Here is a 16,722-nt window from a genome sequence, read left to right as displayed (position 1 = left end):
GGGCCGCAGGTTGCTGATCCCTGCTCTTGGGCTGGCTGATAAGGAGGTCAGTGGTTCCAATCCCTGCGATGGGGTGAGCTTCCATTGCCGTGTCCCAGGTCCTGCCAACCTAGCAGTGCGAAAGCACACCAGTGCAAGTATATAAATAGGTACCGCTGCGGTGGGAAGGTAAACGGAGTTTTCGTGTGCTCTGACACTTGTCACGGTCTTCCGTGCACCAGAATCAGTTCAGTCCTGCTGGCCACATAACCTGGAAAGCTGTCTGCAGACAAACGCCGGCTCCCTCGGCTTGAAAGTGAGATGAGCGCCGCAACCCCATAGTCGCCTTTGACCGGACTTAACTGTCCAGGGGTCCTTTACCATTACCTTTTACCTATTGCCATGAGTTGTAGTTGAGTGGCTCCTAGAGTGGCTGGGGCAACCCAGTCAGATGGGCGAGGTACAATAATTAATTAATTAATATTGTATTAAGTTGGCTGCTGTTTCGGGGGATGGTTGGGGCGGGTGCAGGAGGCACGATCCTGCACCCGAACTCTCCCCCGCCAGAAGTTTGCAGTTGGAAGGCACCCTGGACGTCATCCCATCCAGCCCCCCTGTGAAGCAGCCCTTCAAAGCGGGGAATTTGTGAAGTAGGCTTGTGTTACTCCAGCTACTGCTGTTGCGATTGGCACTGTGCTTACCTTGTAGGCATCTGAGCTCTGCATTGGGGAACGTGGCCTTTATGCCCAGCTGTGCCCATTTTCTATGCCCGTCAAGTAGGGATAATGGTTCTGATCAGTCTGTGAATCCTAGTTTCCCGCCCGAAATCAGGTGAAGAAGAAGAAGAGTTTGGATTTGATATCCCACCTTTCACTCCCCTTCAGGAGTCTCAAAGCGGCTAACAATCTCCTTTTCCCTTCCTCCCCCACAACAAACACTCTGTGAGGTGAGTGGGGCTGAGAGACTTCAGAGAAGTGTGACTGGCCCAAGGTCACCCAGCAGCTGCATGTGGAGGAGCGGGGAAGCGAACCCGGTTCACCAGATTACGAGTCCACCGCTCTTAACCACTACACCGCTTTCCTGCTTAAAAGGTCCCTGTGTAGACTGCTTTAAAAAACACTAGAATATTTCCCTCTTCCCCTGTGACAGGCCAGGGGGTGTTGGCCTCAAACCTAAATTCCTGTGTCTCCCTTTGCAGGACTTCACTCCAGAGAAGAAGCCTCCGCCACGGGCTCCACGAAGGGCGGCTGCAGGCAGCTGGAAGAAAAAGGTAAAGGGCCCTTTAAATACAAAGGCCTCACTTGGGAGCCTGTTTTTAAAAGAAAAGCCTGACCAGCTTTTCAGATAACCTTTTAATCGAACAGCTTTTTAAAGAAATGCCTGAAGTAACTGATGCTATGGTTTGAAGTATTGCTTCTTCTGTTACATTTCACTCCCAAGAAGACCCATTTATCCTAAATGGAACCCAATAAGGCAGGCGTGGGTGCGCAAAATATATATTTTTTAAATGTGATCTCACTGAGATTCCAAGATGAAATTTGTTTTTTTGTTTTATAAAAATTTTATTAAGATTTTTACATTACAAAATAGAAAAAGAAAAAAGAAAAAATACAAAATAACAATGTTTAAAAACAATCAATCTTTTCATCACATTATTTTCCATTTACTTGTTTCCCGGACCTCCTCGGACCTCCCTTTTTTGTATTCCAGTTCAATTTATTAGCTCAGCAGTTTCTTTCCCTCTTTCTTCTACCCAAATCTTTAATCTTAAATTATTATAACCTTGAATTTTTACTTATAAAAAACCATTTTTTCATATTCTTTTATACCCTTACAGCTAGAAACCACTTAATTTCAATCCAACATCATTCTAACATTCATTAATTTTACAATGTCTCAGTAGATAGTCTTTAAATTTCTTCCAGTCTTCTTCCACTGACTCTTCTCCCTGGTCTCGGATCCTACCAGTCATTTCCGCCAATTCCATGTAATCCATCACCTTCATCTGCCATTCCTCCAGAGTGGGTAAATCCAAGATGAAATTTGGCAGGGAGCTCTTAGACATATGAAATAATCCTTTTGGGGGGATTTTAAAATCGTATTCCATTTTTTAAAATCGCTTTAAAAATTTGTAAAACTTAAATTTAAAATTTAAAGTCCATCATGTGACATACCGTATTAAAGCCCACGAAGTTTTGAAGAGATTGGTATTTTTAGTTTTGAAATACAGTCAAACCTCGGCTCCCAAACACCGAAAACTCCGGAAGTAAATGATCCGGTTTTTGAAAGTTTTCCGGAAGCCGAACATCTGACAAAGCTTCTGCCTTAGTGCAGGAAGCTCCTTCATCCAGTCGGAAGCTGCGCCTCAGTTGTCGAACATTTCGGAAGCCAAATGGGCTTCCAGAACGGATTCACAATGTCCTTTCTTCTATCAGATCAAAATGAGCAGATAACAGCAAAGGTTGCTAGGTTCATAGCAGGGGCAATCAGAATAAGGGCCACTAACTGACTGCTGATTCAGGACTTTAAATTGTGCTTTTATATCAAATTTCCTTTTTTGCGTGTACTGCAATGTTTTATTGTTGCTATGGCCATTGGCTAATGTGAATAAAGTTTTATCTCTCTCTTCCGGAACGGATTACATTCGACAACTGAGGTTTGACTGTATCTCAGTTCTGGCCTGAGCTTTTAAGCTTTTTGTGTAGTCTAGCAAGACCAAAATTGTCAGGCTTTTGGGGTGTGTGTTTTTTTGAAATTTCAAACCCTCATAACTCAATAACAGGGTGAGATAAAGAAATTAAAAACTGAGATTTGGGAACTTCTCTTATACTACTTTTAGGAAACTGAAACCAATATAAAATGGTAAGGTGAAAGTCATTGGATCACGTGGCATGGAATGACCCAGAAGGACCCTAGGAAAGCCACTGTGGTGTAGTGGTTAGCAGTCCGTCGAACTAGGATGCAGGAGATTTTGGGACACAGCTGCCGAGTGGTGGGCAAGTTGACCCTGTTGCTTTCGTGCCCTGATTGATCATTGGCCAGGGAGGCACACACATGCTCTGGCCTGGTAGGGGTCTCCTTGCATCGTGTTGTGTCTTGGCAGAAAATCGAATCGGGCTCCGACTCGGATGCCAAGGCTGATTCGGAGGAAGAGGAGGAAGAGGACGACGACGACAGAGAGAATGCCAAGGCTCCCACACCCAAGTCTGATTCCGACTCCAACTCGGACGAGTCCGTCAAGAAGCCCTCCCGGGGACGGAAGCCGGGTAGGCGACCTGGTTTTCTTCCCGTAGCTCGGCCCATTTATGGGTGTGTGTTGTGTGTTTTTGTCCAAAGGGTGAGTTGATGCCTTCAAAAATCTTCTTTGGCTGTCTTGGCATGAAATAGGTACTTCTTCAGCAGCGCCCCCCCCCCCCCATGTTAGGGTTAAACCTGGCCCTTGCAGGCTGCTACGTCCAGCTGTTTTGGACCAGCTCCCAGCAGTGCCAGCAGCTGCTCTCCGACTTGTCATGCTTCCCACCTCCACATCCCTGCTGAGCAAGAGAGAACTGCGGGATGTTAGGTTGCGGCCCGTGCTAGTCCCACTTACGCACAAGGCTTTCTGCTTGTGCAACAGGATTTCTTGCCCTCTCCTCCATGTGCGCTGTCAGTCAAGTCTTCCGGGCAGACTTGTGGGGGGCGGGTGAAGGTTCCATTGTGCAAGCGGAAAGCCTTGTGCTGCCGGCGAAACTTTTGCCTTTAATGCTATGCTGTGCAGGCAACTCCCCTGCACAGGGGGTTACGGCTCGCCGGTGAAATGGCATGTATTTGGAAATACAGTTGGAAAAGCCTGCAAATGCCCTCTGGAAACCCTTGGAAACCCCCTTAAAAAACCCAGCGGCACTTACCAGGCTGGCCAAGCTCTGCCACAACCACTCCCTCCTTGCTCAAACTCCCAACTCTTCAATAATCTGTTGCAAAGGCTCTTAGGACTGCACTTGCAACGTCTTGTGGGATTGCCGGGCGCTGCTTTCGTGCCTTTTTTTTGCCCTTTCTGGGCTCTTTTAGGGCTGCTTTTGCCATTTCTAAAGTCACTTCCAGGTTGGGTGTGGTCGTGTGTCAATTGGCGCGTCAACTGGTCGTTTCTTGTATTCCTTCCATTGTATTGCCAAGCAACCTGTTCCTTTCCTGACAAAGATTTCTTCTTGCATGACAAAACATTTCCCCTCCCCTGCCCCCCCCCCCCCCGTTCTGTGGGCTCTCCCAACCCTCTGAAGCAGATCTGGGGAGGGCAAGTGCAATGAATATTGCCCCCTGGGTCTGCTGTAGCATGCCATGAGTTCATCGGGCACATTTGTCCTTGTGAGGGAGAAAAGGAGGAGATTACATACCTTCTGGTGCGTAAAAAACAGATGGAAAACTCAGAAGTAAATAACGTTTTATCATTGCTACTATACCAGCACTACGACTGCTGCTGCTGTTTATTGATTTACATACTCCCTAATGCCTAGACTGTCTTCTAAGCTGTTTGCAAAGTATGAAATCCCAAATGCACCATAGAACAGTATGGTAAGAATTATACAAAGGTAAAAGCAGGAGATCCTTCTCAAGGGATCAAGAGAATGCTTCTGTAAGCAAGTGTGTGCGTCAGTAGACACCTGAGTGCCATTTGATGCGGGATGACTGTTTCTCTCCCTTGTTTGTGGGATTCCTAGAGGCACTAGAAACAGGGTACAGTAAGCCCACAACTTGCGCACATCCAGCTTTATGCGCTTGGCAAAAATAAAATAAAAATAAAAAAGAGGGTAGAAAGAGGCCAGGCGCCCGAGGAAAAAGACTTGGGCACATTGCACCCAGTGTGTTTTGACTATACGCAATTTTGGCTTTAGGCGCGACCCCCAGAACGTAACCCCTGTGTAAGCTGAGGGCTTGCTGGACTGGACTGATCTAGCAGGACTCTTCCTATCCGCTGGTTCCCTCGCACATTGGAAGCATTTTTACATCAATAAGATAGATCGTTGCCTCTCAAGCTTAATGGTCTACATGCACGATGCAAAGGGAAGAGTAGGGTAAAGGGACCCCTGACCATTAGGTCCAGTCGTGACCGACTCTGGGGTTGCAGCAATCATCTCACTTTATTGGCCGAGGGAGCTGGCGTACAGCTTCTGGGTCATGTGGCCAGCATGACTAAGCCGCTTCTGGCGAACCAGAGCAGCGCACGGAAACGCCGTTTACCTTCCCGCCAGAGCGGTACCTATTTATCTACTTGCACTTTGACGTGCTTTTGAACTGCTAGGTTGGCAGGAGCAGGGACCGAGCAACGGGAGCTCACCCCGTCACGGGGATTCGAACCGCCGACCTTCTGATCGGCAAGTCCTAGGCTCTGTGGTTTAACCCACAGCGCCACGGAAGCAAACTCGGGCACCTGCAATGCCCAGTCCAAATGGAAGGGGTTCAAGGAAAGGACTGCTTCCCTTCTCTCCCTCCGCCGCAGCTGAGTCCCTGTGTCGCAAATGCCCTTCCCCGAGTCACAGGAAAAGACTGCAGCTTTTTCCATGGGATGTGGGCGGGTTGCTTCACTTGAGGGACTGGGTGGCTAGGAGATGGCTATAGCTAATTCTCAACTCCTTCCTCTCCCCCCAGCAGCAGCGGAAAAGCCGCCCCCGAAGCCTCGCGGGAGGAAACCAAAGGCAGAGAGGCTTCCTAGCAGCTCCAGCAGCGACAGGTGAGCAGAGGTGGGGCTGTCGTGAGCACCGTGGCCATCGCTGCTTAATGCGGGATCCTGCAGCAGGGGTCCGCTAACCTCATCGGACCAGCAGGCATGTCTCAAGTATAGAGAAGGTGCCGTGGGCATCAATTGCAAAGTGGCTGTTGGGGGTGGGATGGCATAGCACAGAATTTGGGAGAGAATTTGGGAGACCCTCCTGATAACGTTGTGCTTGTCGGGAAATCCCCTATGTCCTGCTGGTCCTGACTCTGGAGATCACACAGTGATTAGTCACACACACTAAGTGCTATTGCTGTCTGATAACAACAGAGAACATTCCTCTTTCCCTCTCTCTTTTGCACACACACTCTCAGATATATGCAGTCACAAATGTACAGTGGTACCTCACAAGACAAAAAACTCGATAGACGAAAGGGTTTTTTGTTTTTTGAGCTGCTTCGCAAGACGATTTTCCCTATGGGCTTGCTTCGCAAGACGGAAACGTCTTGCAAGTTTGTTTCCTTTTTCTTAACACCGTTAATACAGTTGCGACTTGACTTCGAGGAGCAACTCATAGCACGCGGTGTGGTAGCCTTTTTTGAGGTTTTTAAAGACTTTGGTGATTTTTGAAGCTTTTCCAAAACTTTCCCGACACCGTGCTTCGCAAGACGACAAAACTCGCGGAACGAATTAATTTCGTCTTGCGAGGCACCACTGTACTGTATATATTTCCACTCTCTCTCTGCACAAGTGCACTTCTTCCTCTCACAAAGTATGGAGAAGCACTGAAGAGGCAGGTCAGGAAGTGTTCTTGCCTGCCTGCCTGCCTTTCCTGCCTGTGCGTTTCCGAACACAATTCAAAGTGTTGGTGCTGACCTTTAAAGCCGTAAACGGCCTCAGCCCAGTATACCTGAAGGAGCGTCTCCACCTCCATCGTTCTGTCTGGACACTGAGGTCCAGCTCCGAGGACCTTCTGACGGTTCCCTCACTGCAAGAAGCAAAGCTACAGGGAACCAGGCAGAGGGCCTTCTCAGTAGTGGCGCCTGCCCTGTGGAACGCCCTCCCTCCAGATGTCAAAGAGATAAACAACTACCTGACATTTAGAAGACATCTGAAGGCAGCCCTGCTCATGGAAGTTTTTAATGTGCAACACTTTAATATATTTTTAATCTTTGTTGGAAGCTGCCCAGAGTGGCTGGGGAGACCCAGCCAGATGGGCGGGTACAAATTATTATTATTATTATTATTATTATTATTATTATTATTATTATTATTATCTCTCATCCATCCTGTCTGCTCTCCCCCACCCTTTGACAAATGCATCATAGAGGCTTCTGTTTAGCAGTGCCTTGCAGGCCAGCTTGAGAAAGCACAGATTTTTCTTTCTGCCCCCCCCCCCCCCCGAGGCTGCGGGTGACAGCGTGGCTCAAAAACCTACACACACAGGTGCAAAGATGCCATTTCTTCACATGTCACTGACCTGTTGGTTTTCCACTTGCTTGCCACTCCTGCTACCGATTTGGCAAATCCCAAAATGCAACGGGGCACTCTGTGAGTGCCGGTTGGCTGTTTCGGCCACGCCAGGCTTCCTTAACCTCGGCCCTCCAGATGTTTTTGGCCTACAACTTCCGTGATCCCTAGCTAGCAGGACCAGTGGTCAGGGATGCTGGGAATTGTAGTCTCAAAACATCTGGAGGGCCGAGGTTGAGGAAGCTTGGGCCACGCCTTCTCATGGGACTTCCGAATTCTGTGTTCCTCCTTCTCATGGGACTTCCGAATTCTGTGTCTCTCTTTTTCTCTCTCCTTAGGTTAGTGGAAGAGAGTCTTGGCTTTTTGGAGCACAGTAGGGTGTGGGTGTCTCTGTGTGAGTTTCAGATAACAGTGGTGCCTCGGGTTAAGTACTTAATTCGTTCCGGAGGTCCGTTCTTAACCTGAAACTGTTCTTAACCTGAAGCGCCACTTTAGCTAATGGGGCCTCCTGCTGCCGCTGCGCTGCCGGAGCACGATTTCTGTTCTCATCCTGAAGCAAAGTTCTTAACCTGAGGTACTATTTCTGGATTAGCAGAGTCTGTAACCTGAAGCGTATGTAACCCGAGGTACCACTGTATTACTGTTATTTTAACAACTTAAGCAGACTTAATTCCAAACTGCTTTATCCAGGCGGAATCCACATTAGAGGATGACAATACGCACTCATATATATGCAGCCACAAGTGTATATCTTTCCACTCTCTCTCTCTGCACAAGTGCACCTCTTACCTCTCAGCCCTCTCTGAGCTAGGGACCAAGCAGTGCAGGCAACTGAAATAAAGGACCGACTAGTCTGGTAGCATTTACGCAGGACATTCGACAATGTGGCTTGCTGCGGTCGCCACATCAAGGCACCGTGCAATCTTTTTAACAAGTCTGGCGCTTGGGAGTAGCCAGGAGCTTGCATCCCGATTCGCCCGCAGTCATTTATTGTCTCTTTCCTCGCCTGCTTCCCCTCCCAGCGACAGTGACAGCGATGTGGACCGCATCAGTGAGTGGAAGCGCCGCGACGAGGAGCGCCGCCGGGAGCTGGAGGAGAAGCGGAAGCGCGAGCAGGAGGAGGAGCTGCGCCGCCTCCGGGAGCAGGAGCGGGAAGAGAAGGAGCGGAAAAAGGAGAAGGCCGAGAAGGGGGAGGTGGAGCACTCGGACAGCGACAGCAGTGTGGACAACGAGGTCCCCAAGAAGAGCAAGAAGGGGCGGCCCAAGGCCCCATCGTCTTCCGACTCAGAAGTGGAGAAAGAGGTGAGCTGGCAAGGCAGGGTTGGGAGCCCCCTGGGAAAGGGGCCAGGCTGAACTTCATCTAATAATAAGAATAATAATAAGGTAAAGGGACCCCTGACCATTAGGTCCAGTCGTGACTGGCTCTGGGGTTGCGGTTCTCATCTTGCTTTACTGGCCGAGGGAGCCGGTGTACAGCTTCCGGGTCATGTGGCCAGCATGACTAAGCCGCTTCTGGCGAACCAGAGTAGCGCACAGAAACGCCGTTTACCTTCCCACCGGAGTGGTACCTATTTATCTACTTGCACTTTGATGTGCTTTCGAACTGCTAGGTTGGCAGGAGCAGGGACCGAGCAATGGGAGCTCACCCCGTCGTGGGGGTTCGAACCGCCGACCTTCTGATCGGCAAGCCCTAGGCTCTGTGGTTTAACCCACAGCGCCACCCGTGTCCCTGCAGTGAGACCACTGAAAAGGCCCGTTCTCTTTCCTTCCCTGGCTGGGCCTCAGATGACAACGGCAGTGTCTGGGCTAGTTCATAGAGGGAGTGGCGGTCCTTTGAGGCATTGCAGTCCTGAGCTTGTACGTAGGAAAGCAGCTATTTTACCATAGCCCTGCAAAGAGCAGGGGAAGCCTGGGAGGTTTTTCACTGGGATGTTATAGCCTATCTGTGACCTTCTCGTTTTCTTCCATCCCTCCAGGTGAAAAAGCCTCTGAAGAAGCAGCAGTCCTCCGAGATCTCGAGGAAACAGAGTCAAAAGGAGAAGAGGGGCCAAGGAGAAGAGAAGACCCGGAACAGGTTATATAATAATCATAATAATCATAAATTTATTATTTATACCCCGCCCATCTGGCTGGATTTCCCCAGCCGCTCTGGGCGGCTCCCAACAGAATATTAAAAACACGATAGAACATCAAACATAGAAAACTTCCCTAAACAGGGCTGCCTTCAGATGTCTTCTAAAAGTCAGATAGCTGTTTATTTCCTTGGCGTTTCATGGGAGGGCGTTCCACAGGACAGGAGCCACTACCGAGAAGGCCCTCTGCCTGGTTCCCTGTAGCTTTGCTTCTCACAGTGAGAGAACTGCCAGAAGGCCCTCGGAGGTGGACCTCAGTTGTCCGGGCTGAACGATGGGGGTGGAGATGCTCCTTCAGGTATACTGGGCCGAGGCCGTATACCTCAGCCTAGTATACCTGAGTCAGTTCCCAACATGCTTTGAGGAGGGAGGTTTAATGTAGTTTGATTAAACGGCTTGGGGCAACTTTTCTCTTCCTCATCTTCTTCATTTTAGTATGCCACCCTTCATCCGTAAATCTCAGGGCAGCTCACAGCATACCCAGGGAGAGCTTCTGTAGTGAGCTGGGAGAGAAAACTAGTGCCAAGCATTAAGCTTACGTTTCATCCAAACACATTGAGAACTGAATTTGTCAATGCAACTTTCCCTTGCCTATTTATGGGCCCGTCCATATCATTCAGATCCTTAAAGTTCAGCGCCTGGGTCTTGAATCGGGCTTGGAAACAGTTTGGTGACAAGTGAAGTCCTTTTATTACTGGCAAGGAATGTGCCCAGCAAGAGCAGTCCCAGTTTAGAGTCTTGCAGCCAGTTCTTCGTTAGCTCCAGTTTCTGGACCACCTTCAAGGGCAGCCTACTGCACGTTGCAGTAGTCAAACCAACTAGCTTCAGGCCTTGACATTTTGGGTTGCCCGTTTGCAGGTTTCCCCCCAGTCATGGAGTAGACACAGTCTTCTTCTTAGCACCAGTTCTGCTTCTTACCTTCTTTTTCTTCTGTCTCTAGAGCTTTGAAAGCAGAACGAGGCCGGAAAAAGTCAGAGGTGCTCCCTGAAAGGAGGGTGGAGAAGAAAAAAGGTAAAAAACAAAAAACTGGCTGGGATATGTGACTAGAGCATGAGTTTGCTTTGGTGATGGGGTTGGTAGGCGGTGAAGTGACATGCTTTCCCCGGCTTTCAAAAAACTTTTGCGCTGTCTGCAGAACCCACGATCGAGGAGAAACTCCAGAAGTTGCACAGCGAGATCAAGTTTGCTCTGAAAGTCGACAATCCGGTAAGCTGGAGCCCCTCTCTCCCCCCGGAAAGCTCTCCTTACAAGTCCTGGGCTTGCCTGCAGGTTCCTGCCCGCCTTTAGGATTTGCTTGCCTTTTCTGCTGCTGGAAAACTCTTCTGTGATGCCCGCCTGAGGCAGGTGTGGGGGGTCTTTCTGCTGTCCAAATGGTGCAGGATTCCAACCCCTGCCATTCCTGACTGTTAGACATGCTGATTGGGGCTGGTGGCAGTTGTAGGTGCATCCACAAGTGGAGGGCCGCAGGTCCCCCCAGTCCTGGAGCCGAGGGGACGTGTCTCTTGTTCCACTGTTTCCCCCTTCTCCAATCCAATGAACGGCAGTGGAACATCCAGACATACAACCCCCCTCCCTTTCCACCTGCGCTCTGAGATGGTACAGGCCGGGAAACAGGACATCCCCAGGTGATGCTTCTAATGGTATAAACAGTGTCTAACTGAAGGAGCGTCTCCACTCCTATCACTCAGCCCGGGCACTGGGATCCAGCGCCAAGGACCTTCTAGTGGTTCCCTCGCTTCGAGAAGCCAAGTTACAGGGAACCAGGCAGAGAGGGTCTTTTTAGTAGTGGCGCCCTCCCTGTGGAACGCCCTCCCACCAGATGTCGAGATGAGTAACTATACAACTTTTAGAAGACATCTGAAGTCAGCTCTGTATGGGGAAGTTTTTAACGTTTGATGTTTTATGGTGTTTCAAATATTTTGTCGGGAAATGCCAAGAGCAGCTGGAGCAACCCAGTTAGATGGGCAGCTAATCCTCACCATTACCATTATTGTTGTTCTTTTTTTTTCATATAATTTTTATTAAGTTTTCCATATTTTATTACATTTCAGTGTCAAAAAATAACTTAAGACATTGCTTAAATAAAGCGTCGACCTCCTTCCTTCCCTCTAACAGACTTCCGTATCTCTTTTTTTTTTTTGGAAAATAATATTTATTACTTTTCCAACAATTTAAACACTACAAAAAAAGAAGAAAAACAAACAAACAATACAATACAAAAACACTACATAACACTAACACATTAAACTAACAAAACCAAACAAAAACAATTTAAAACACATCAAACAATTTCAGTATCTTATCTTTCATTCACTTATTACAACGACCTCCTCACACCTCCCTTTTTGTATTCCACTTCTGTTAATTGTTTCAGCAATTCCTTTCCATCTTCCTCTGTTTTCTATCCTATAATTATCTTAACACAAACTAACCTTATTCTTTCCTTTAATATTCTATTAATCTATTTATACTTAATTCCTTATAACATTTCTACTAAAGCCATATAACTTCATTCCAACATTCTTCTAACATTTATTAATTTAGTATTAAGTATTTCTGTAAATAGTCTTTAAACTTTTTCCAGTCCTCTTCCACCGACTTCCGTATCTCACTACCAATTTCTCCACATTCCTAAGTTCACTTTTTTACCTTAAATCAATCTTTTAACAATCACCTATTTATAAGTAAATCAGCTCCTTAATTTCCCATTACCAAACATTTCAGCTTAAACCTACAAACGTATTCAACTGTTTGCAATTTTCTTTCATATAGAGTATAAATTTGCCCCAGTCCTTTTGGAACAATTATTGTTGTTCTTGTCGTTATTATACTTATTCTGTGTAAGCAGAGTTTGTGTAAGCTCCGGTGGGCCAAATGGTCACTGTGCCCAAAATCCTGTTTCTCTAGGACGTCAAGAGGTGTCTGAGTGCGTTGGAAGAACTGGGCAGTCTGCAGGTCACCTCTCAGATCCTCCAGAAACACACAAACGTCGTGGCCACTCTGAAAAAGGTAAGAGGGTGGGGTGGGTGGGATTGGGGCGGCCCCACTACTTGTGCACAGCCGTGAGGACGTGGGTTGCGCTGTGGTCTAAACCACTGAGCCTCTTGGGCTTACCGATCAGAAGGTCGCGGTTCAAATCCCCGCGACGGGGTGAGCTCCCGTTGCTCTGTCCCAGCTCCTGCCAACCTAGCAGTTCGAAAGCACGCCAGCGCAAGTAGATAAATAGGTACCACTGACTTCTACATTTTATATCTACACTACCTTGCCTAATATACCTTCCAAGGGTGGCGCTGTGGGTAAAACCTCAGCGCCTAGGACTTGCCGATCGTCAGGTCGGCGGTTCGAATCCCCGTGGCGGGGTGCGCTCCCGTCGTTCGGTCCCAGCACCTGCCAACCTAGCAGTTCGAAGGCACCCCCAGGTGCAAGTAGATAAATAGGGACCGCTTACTGGCGGGAAGGTAAACGGCGTTCCGTGTGCTGCGCTGGCTCGCCAGATGCAGCTTGTCACGCTGGCCACGTGACCCGGAAGTGTCCTCGGACAGCGCTGGCCCCCGGCCTCTTAAGTGAGATGGGCGCACAACCCTAGAGTCGGACACGACTGGCCTGTACGGGCAGGGGTACCTTTACCTTTACTTTACCTTACCTTGCCTAATTTGAAAGTGTCTAAAACGCTGTGTTTGTTTGTAATAAGATTCGGCGTTACAAGGCCAACAAAGAAGTGATGGAGAAGGCAGCCGAGGTCTACACATGCCTGAAGTCCCGCGTCCTGGGGCCAAAGGTCGGGGCGAACCAGAAAGTCAACAGGACTGATTCGGAGAAGGAGAAGGACAAAGGGGAGGGGGACAAAGGCAAAGAGAAGCTGCCTGAAGGAGAAACGCAGAATGAGACAGGCGAGGAAGAGATGAGTGCTGGTAAGAGGCTGGTGGCAAGAGAGACCCTCTCTGAGTGGGGTTGGGGTTGGCTGGGTGGGTGGGTGGGAGGGACAGGCAGGGGAGGGACTCGGAGATTGTTCCCACTCTCTTCAATCAGCCTTCCTCAATCCTTCACAGCCAGGTAACCCAAGTGGGCAGTGGTGGAGGAACTGGGAGGAGCTTAATCTTTTTATGACAGATGTCAGGGACTGGCTGGATGCAGAGGGAGCTGTGGGCGGCACCAGCTGGGGAATCCCCAAGGGAAACCCCATGGGAAGAAGGCTGAAAGCCAGGGGAGTGGTTGTGGGATGATGATAGGGATGCGGGTGACATTGTGGTCTAAACCACTGAGCCCCTTGGACTTGCCAATCGGAAGGTCGGCGGTTCAAATCCCAGCGACTGAGTGAGCTCCCATTGCTCTGTCCCAGCTCCTGCCAACCGAGCAGTTCAAAAGCACGCCAGTGCATGTAAATAAATAGGTACTGCCGCGGGAAGGTAAACGGCATATCTGTGCGCTCTGGCTTCTGTCACAGTGTCCCGTTGTGCCAGAAGCGGTTTAGTCCTGCTGGCCACATGACCCGGAAAGCTGTCTGTGGACAAATGCTGGCTCTCTCAGCCTGAAAGCAAGATGACTGCTGCAACCCCATAGTCGCCTTTGACTGGACTTAACCACCCGGGGGTCCTTTACCTTTTTGTGGGATGATGATGATGAGCTGTCAGAGAGAGAAGAGGGAGAAGAACGAGAGGAGGAGGAGGTGCCAGAAATTGAAGAGGCAACAGGGTTTACTGAGCAGGAAGAGGCTGTGGCATAGAGCAGTTCAGACTTGAGGCCAAGAGGCAGAGGGGAGTTCGGCCACTGAAGAATCCAAAGAGTTTCCCCCTCCAGCTGTGACCAACTCCCCTCCCCTCTGGTATGGGCATAGCCAAGATTTATGTTAGGGGGAATAGGATGTTAGGTGGGGCAGAACCAATTTATCTGCAACATGCCTGCTCACAACCAGCCTCTGCTCTGCTTTTTTTTTAAAAGTTTCGCTGTTTGAATTTACTTGATTTAGGGGGTGCAGCTGTACCCCTCTGGCTACTCCCGTGACCTTGGTCTTCTAGAACACACAGCGAAACTAAAAAAAAGCAGAGCAGAGGCTGGTTGTGCGCAGACACAATTTGCAACTGCTTGGGAAAGACCTTGGGGAGGAGGAGCAGTGGGAAGTCCTCACAACTGCCTCATTGGGGCAAGACCTACTGGGAAGAGTTGCTGTGATCACTAGGTCTGCGCTGCTTTGTTTGGTTTGAATAAAGAGTTAACTGGCGCCGTGTTTTTTTTAATTGCTGGCCCACACTCCTGGCAACAGATTGCCCCTTCCTGTTCTCTCGCCCCTGGGGGTTGACGTCTCTTTTCTTCCCCAGACCTCCCAGCTCCTGTGAATGGGGAGTCGGGAGCCCAGAAAGGAGAAGGTGTGGCAGAGAACAAGGACGGAGATGAAGATTGGACTTCCGGGGACGTCAAGGGAGGGGCTTCCCCCGAAGACACCCACAACGAGTAGGGGTTCTTTCTGGCCTTTCTTGTGGGTTTGGTTGTGCTGCTTAGGAGGTGATGTGCCTCCACACCCCAGAGGCTGCCACTGAAAAGTGCTGCAGTTACGGGAATTTCCTAGAGTGGGGAGTGTTAAAAGAAAATCCCTGCAGTCCATATAACCCAATTTTGGAAGTTAGAATTGGACAAACTTGAATGCTTTGGGCAGAAGTCAGAATGAGGTTATTTTTCCAAGGGATGGAGAAAGACCCTTATTGGGATCAGAGAAGTCTGCATTATCCAGAGTAAGGCTCCTGGCCCACCTAACTCAGGCCCCGGAGCCACCTCAAGGGGTCCCCCTGCCCCCCAAACCTTGGTTTTCCTGCCTCGGGGTGGTAGAAGATGGTTCTCGTCCCTCCTTGTCTCCCAACCCCTTCCTCTCTGTGCTACTGCAGAACGCAAGACTATTCCGCGACGGAGCGGGCAGGAGCAGAACGGGAGACGATCCACATGGAGTCGGACTCCGTGGAGGAAGATGACGGGAGCTGAAACCGAGGGGGGGAGGCCCCTGCGAAGAAGCAGCGCCGGACGGGTTGTGACGCTTCCAGCCCCCGGGGAGGCGAGGTCTCTGCCTTGCCCTGTCTTTCAGAGATGCTTTTCCAAGCCACACAGTAGATGACGTTCTAGGCCGGTCTTCCCTGACTTGGTGCCCCCCAGAGTGCGGGTTCCGTTTTGCTTCCTAGACCTCTGCTCCCATCTCCCGTGGCCGTTGGCCATGCTAGCTGGGGGCTCATGGGAGTCCAGCAGTGCCTGGAGGGCACCTGGTTGGGGAAGCTTGTTCCTAAGTCATATCCCTTCCTCCCTGAGCCCTCTTCTCTTCCTCTCCCTCTCCCTCCCATTTCCCAGTCCTCTTATCGCTCCTTGGAGGATTATGAACTTCTGGGGCAGCCCCACAACCGATGTATGTTTGTATTGGTTCCCTGTTTTTGATTTCCCCCACTCTCTGTCCAGTCTCTCCCCACCCGCCCCTCCCACCCCGCCCCTTTTACTCTTGTGATTTCAACAGACGTGAAATGAATATATAAAGGGTTGTTTTTTAATGAAAAGAAAATGCCATTCATCCTTGTCAAACTTCTTTATTTAGAGTTTTTCTCTCTTCTCGGTGGGGGGAAAGCGAGAGAGATGGAGGGGAGGGAAAGATTGTGCATAAATCACCCCGGGGTTGTGGTGGTCCATGGCTTCAGATTTCAAGGGTGCCACCTGTCGAATTCTGTTTCTGCAGGGTCTGGACTGTTTTGCATTTCAAACAAGGCGTAGTGATCACTCGCTGCTCCAGATGTTGCAGAACTACAGATTCCATCAATGTGGGCCGTTGGCCATGCTTGTTGGAGCTGATGGGATTTGTAGTTGAGCAACATCTAGGAGGGCCAAAGGTTCTCCTTCTCTATTGTAAAATCCAGCTTTGATTTTGCCTCCATTCTGAGTTGTGTTAGGTGAGTTTTCCCAGCTCTCTTTTTTTTTGTCACCGTTGTGCCTCCCCTCCTTCCTGGGACGCTGCTGCTTACGATAGTTGCTGGTTCGCCACCCTCTCCAGCCACGATAGAGAGGCCTTTCAAGAAGTGTCACTGTGCTGATATGGGTCAGTTTCTGCACAGTATAATTCTCTCAAGCACTGCCGCAAAGATATCAGAATGCCTGGCTAGAACGCTGGGCTGTTGGCCTTTCAGCCTCGGCCTAGCCAAAACTCCTTGTGTGGGTTGTGTCCGACTGCCCCCTAAGCGTTCCCCTGAAAGAATCCTACCATCTCATTCTCCTGAACACAAGACTGGTCTCAACCCTATCGGGAGGAGAGGCAGGACATTGGTGTGTGCAAAACTAGCTGAGCAGTTTTGCATTTCCATTTCTCAAATGCTGTGTTATTGGGCGGGTGGTGCCGCCGTTGGTCTTTTTATGTCTTAAAAAAAAAAAGCAAAACCAGAAAACCTCTCCGCAGATAGAAAACACACCCCGCAGGGGAGTAGGGAGGACACTGGC

The 16,722-nt window shown here is 49.4% G+C and overlaps 1 protein-coding gene across 1 annotated transcript in view; it reads left to right on the top strand.

Moving 5' to 3' along the window:
* Window positions 1-15,813, top strand: part of HDGFL2 (HDGF like 2) — a 27,547-nt gene extending 11,734 nt beyond the window's left edge. Inside the window, exons 5-15 of the mRNA XM_077922037.1 lie at window positions 1,103-1,249; window positions 3,083-3,245; window positions 5,602-5,683; window positions 8,158-8,437; window positions 9,112-9,209; window positions 10,208-10,278; window positions 10,403-10,473; window positions 12,175-12,276; window positions 12,959-13,178; window positions 14,583-14,715; window positions 15,144-15,813. Coding sequence (XP_077778163.1) covers window positions 1,103-1,249; window positions 3,083-3,245; window positions 5,602-5,683; window positions 8,158-8,437; window positions 9,112-9,209; window positions 10,208-10,278; window positions 10,403-10,473; window positions 12,175-12,276; window positions 12,959-13,178; window positions 14,583-14,715; window positions 15,144-15,237 — 1,461 coding nt within the window. The 3' untranslated portion in view covers window positions 15,238-15,813. The remainder of the gene's footprint in view (window positions 1-1,102; window positions 1,250-3,082; window positions 3,246-5,601; window positions 5,684-8,157; window positions 8,438-9,111; window positions 9,210-10,207; window positions 10,279-10,402; window positions 10,474-12,174; window positions 12,277-12,958; window positions 13,179-14,582; window positions 14,716-15,143) is intronic.
* Window positions 15,814-16,722: the final 909 nt, after the last annotated feature.

The sequence above is a fragment of the Podarcis muralis genome, chromosome 18 (genome assembly GCF_964188315.1).
Source record: "Podarcis muralis chromosome 18, rPodMur119.hap1.1, whole genome shotgun sequence".
Classification (NCBI taxonomy): domain Eukaryota; kingdom Metazoa; phylum Chordata; class Lepidosauria; order Squamata; family Lacertidae; genus Podarcis; species Podarcis muralis.
The sequence above is the reverse complement of the archived record's forward strand: the minus strand, read 5'-3'. Positions and strand labels throughout refer to the sequence as shown.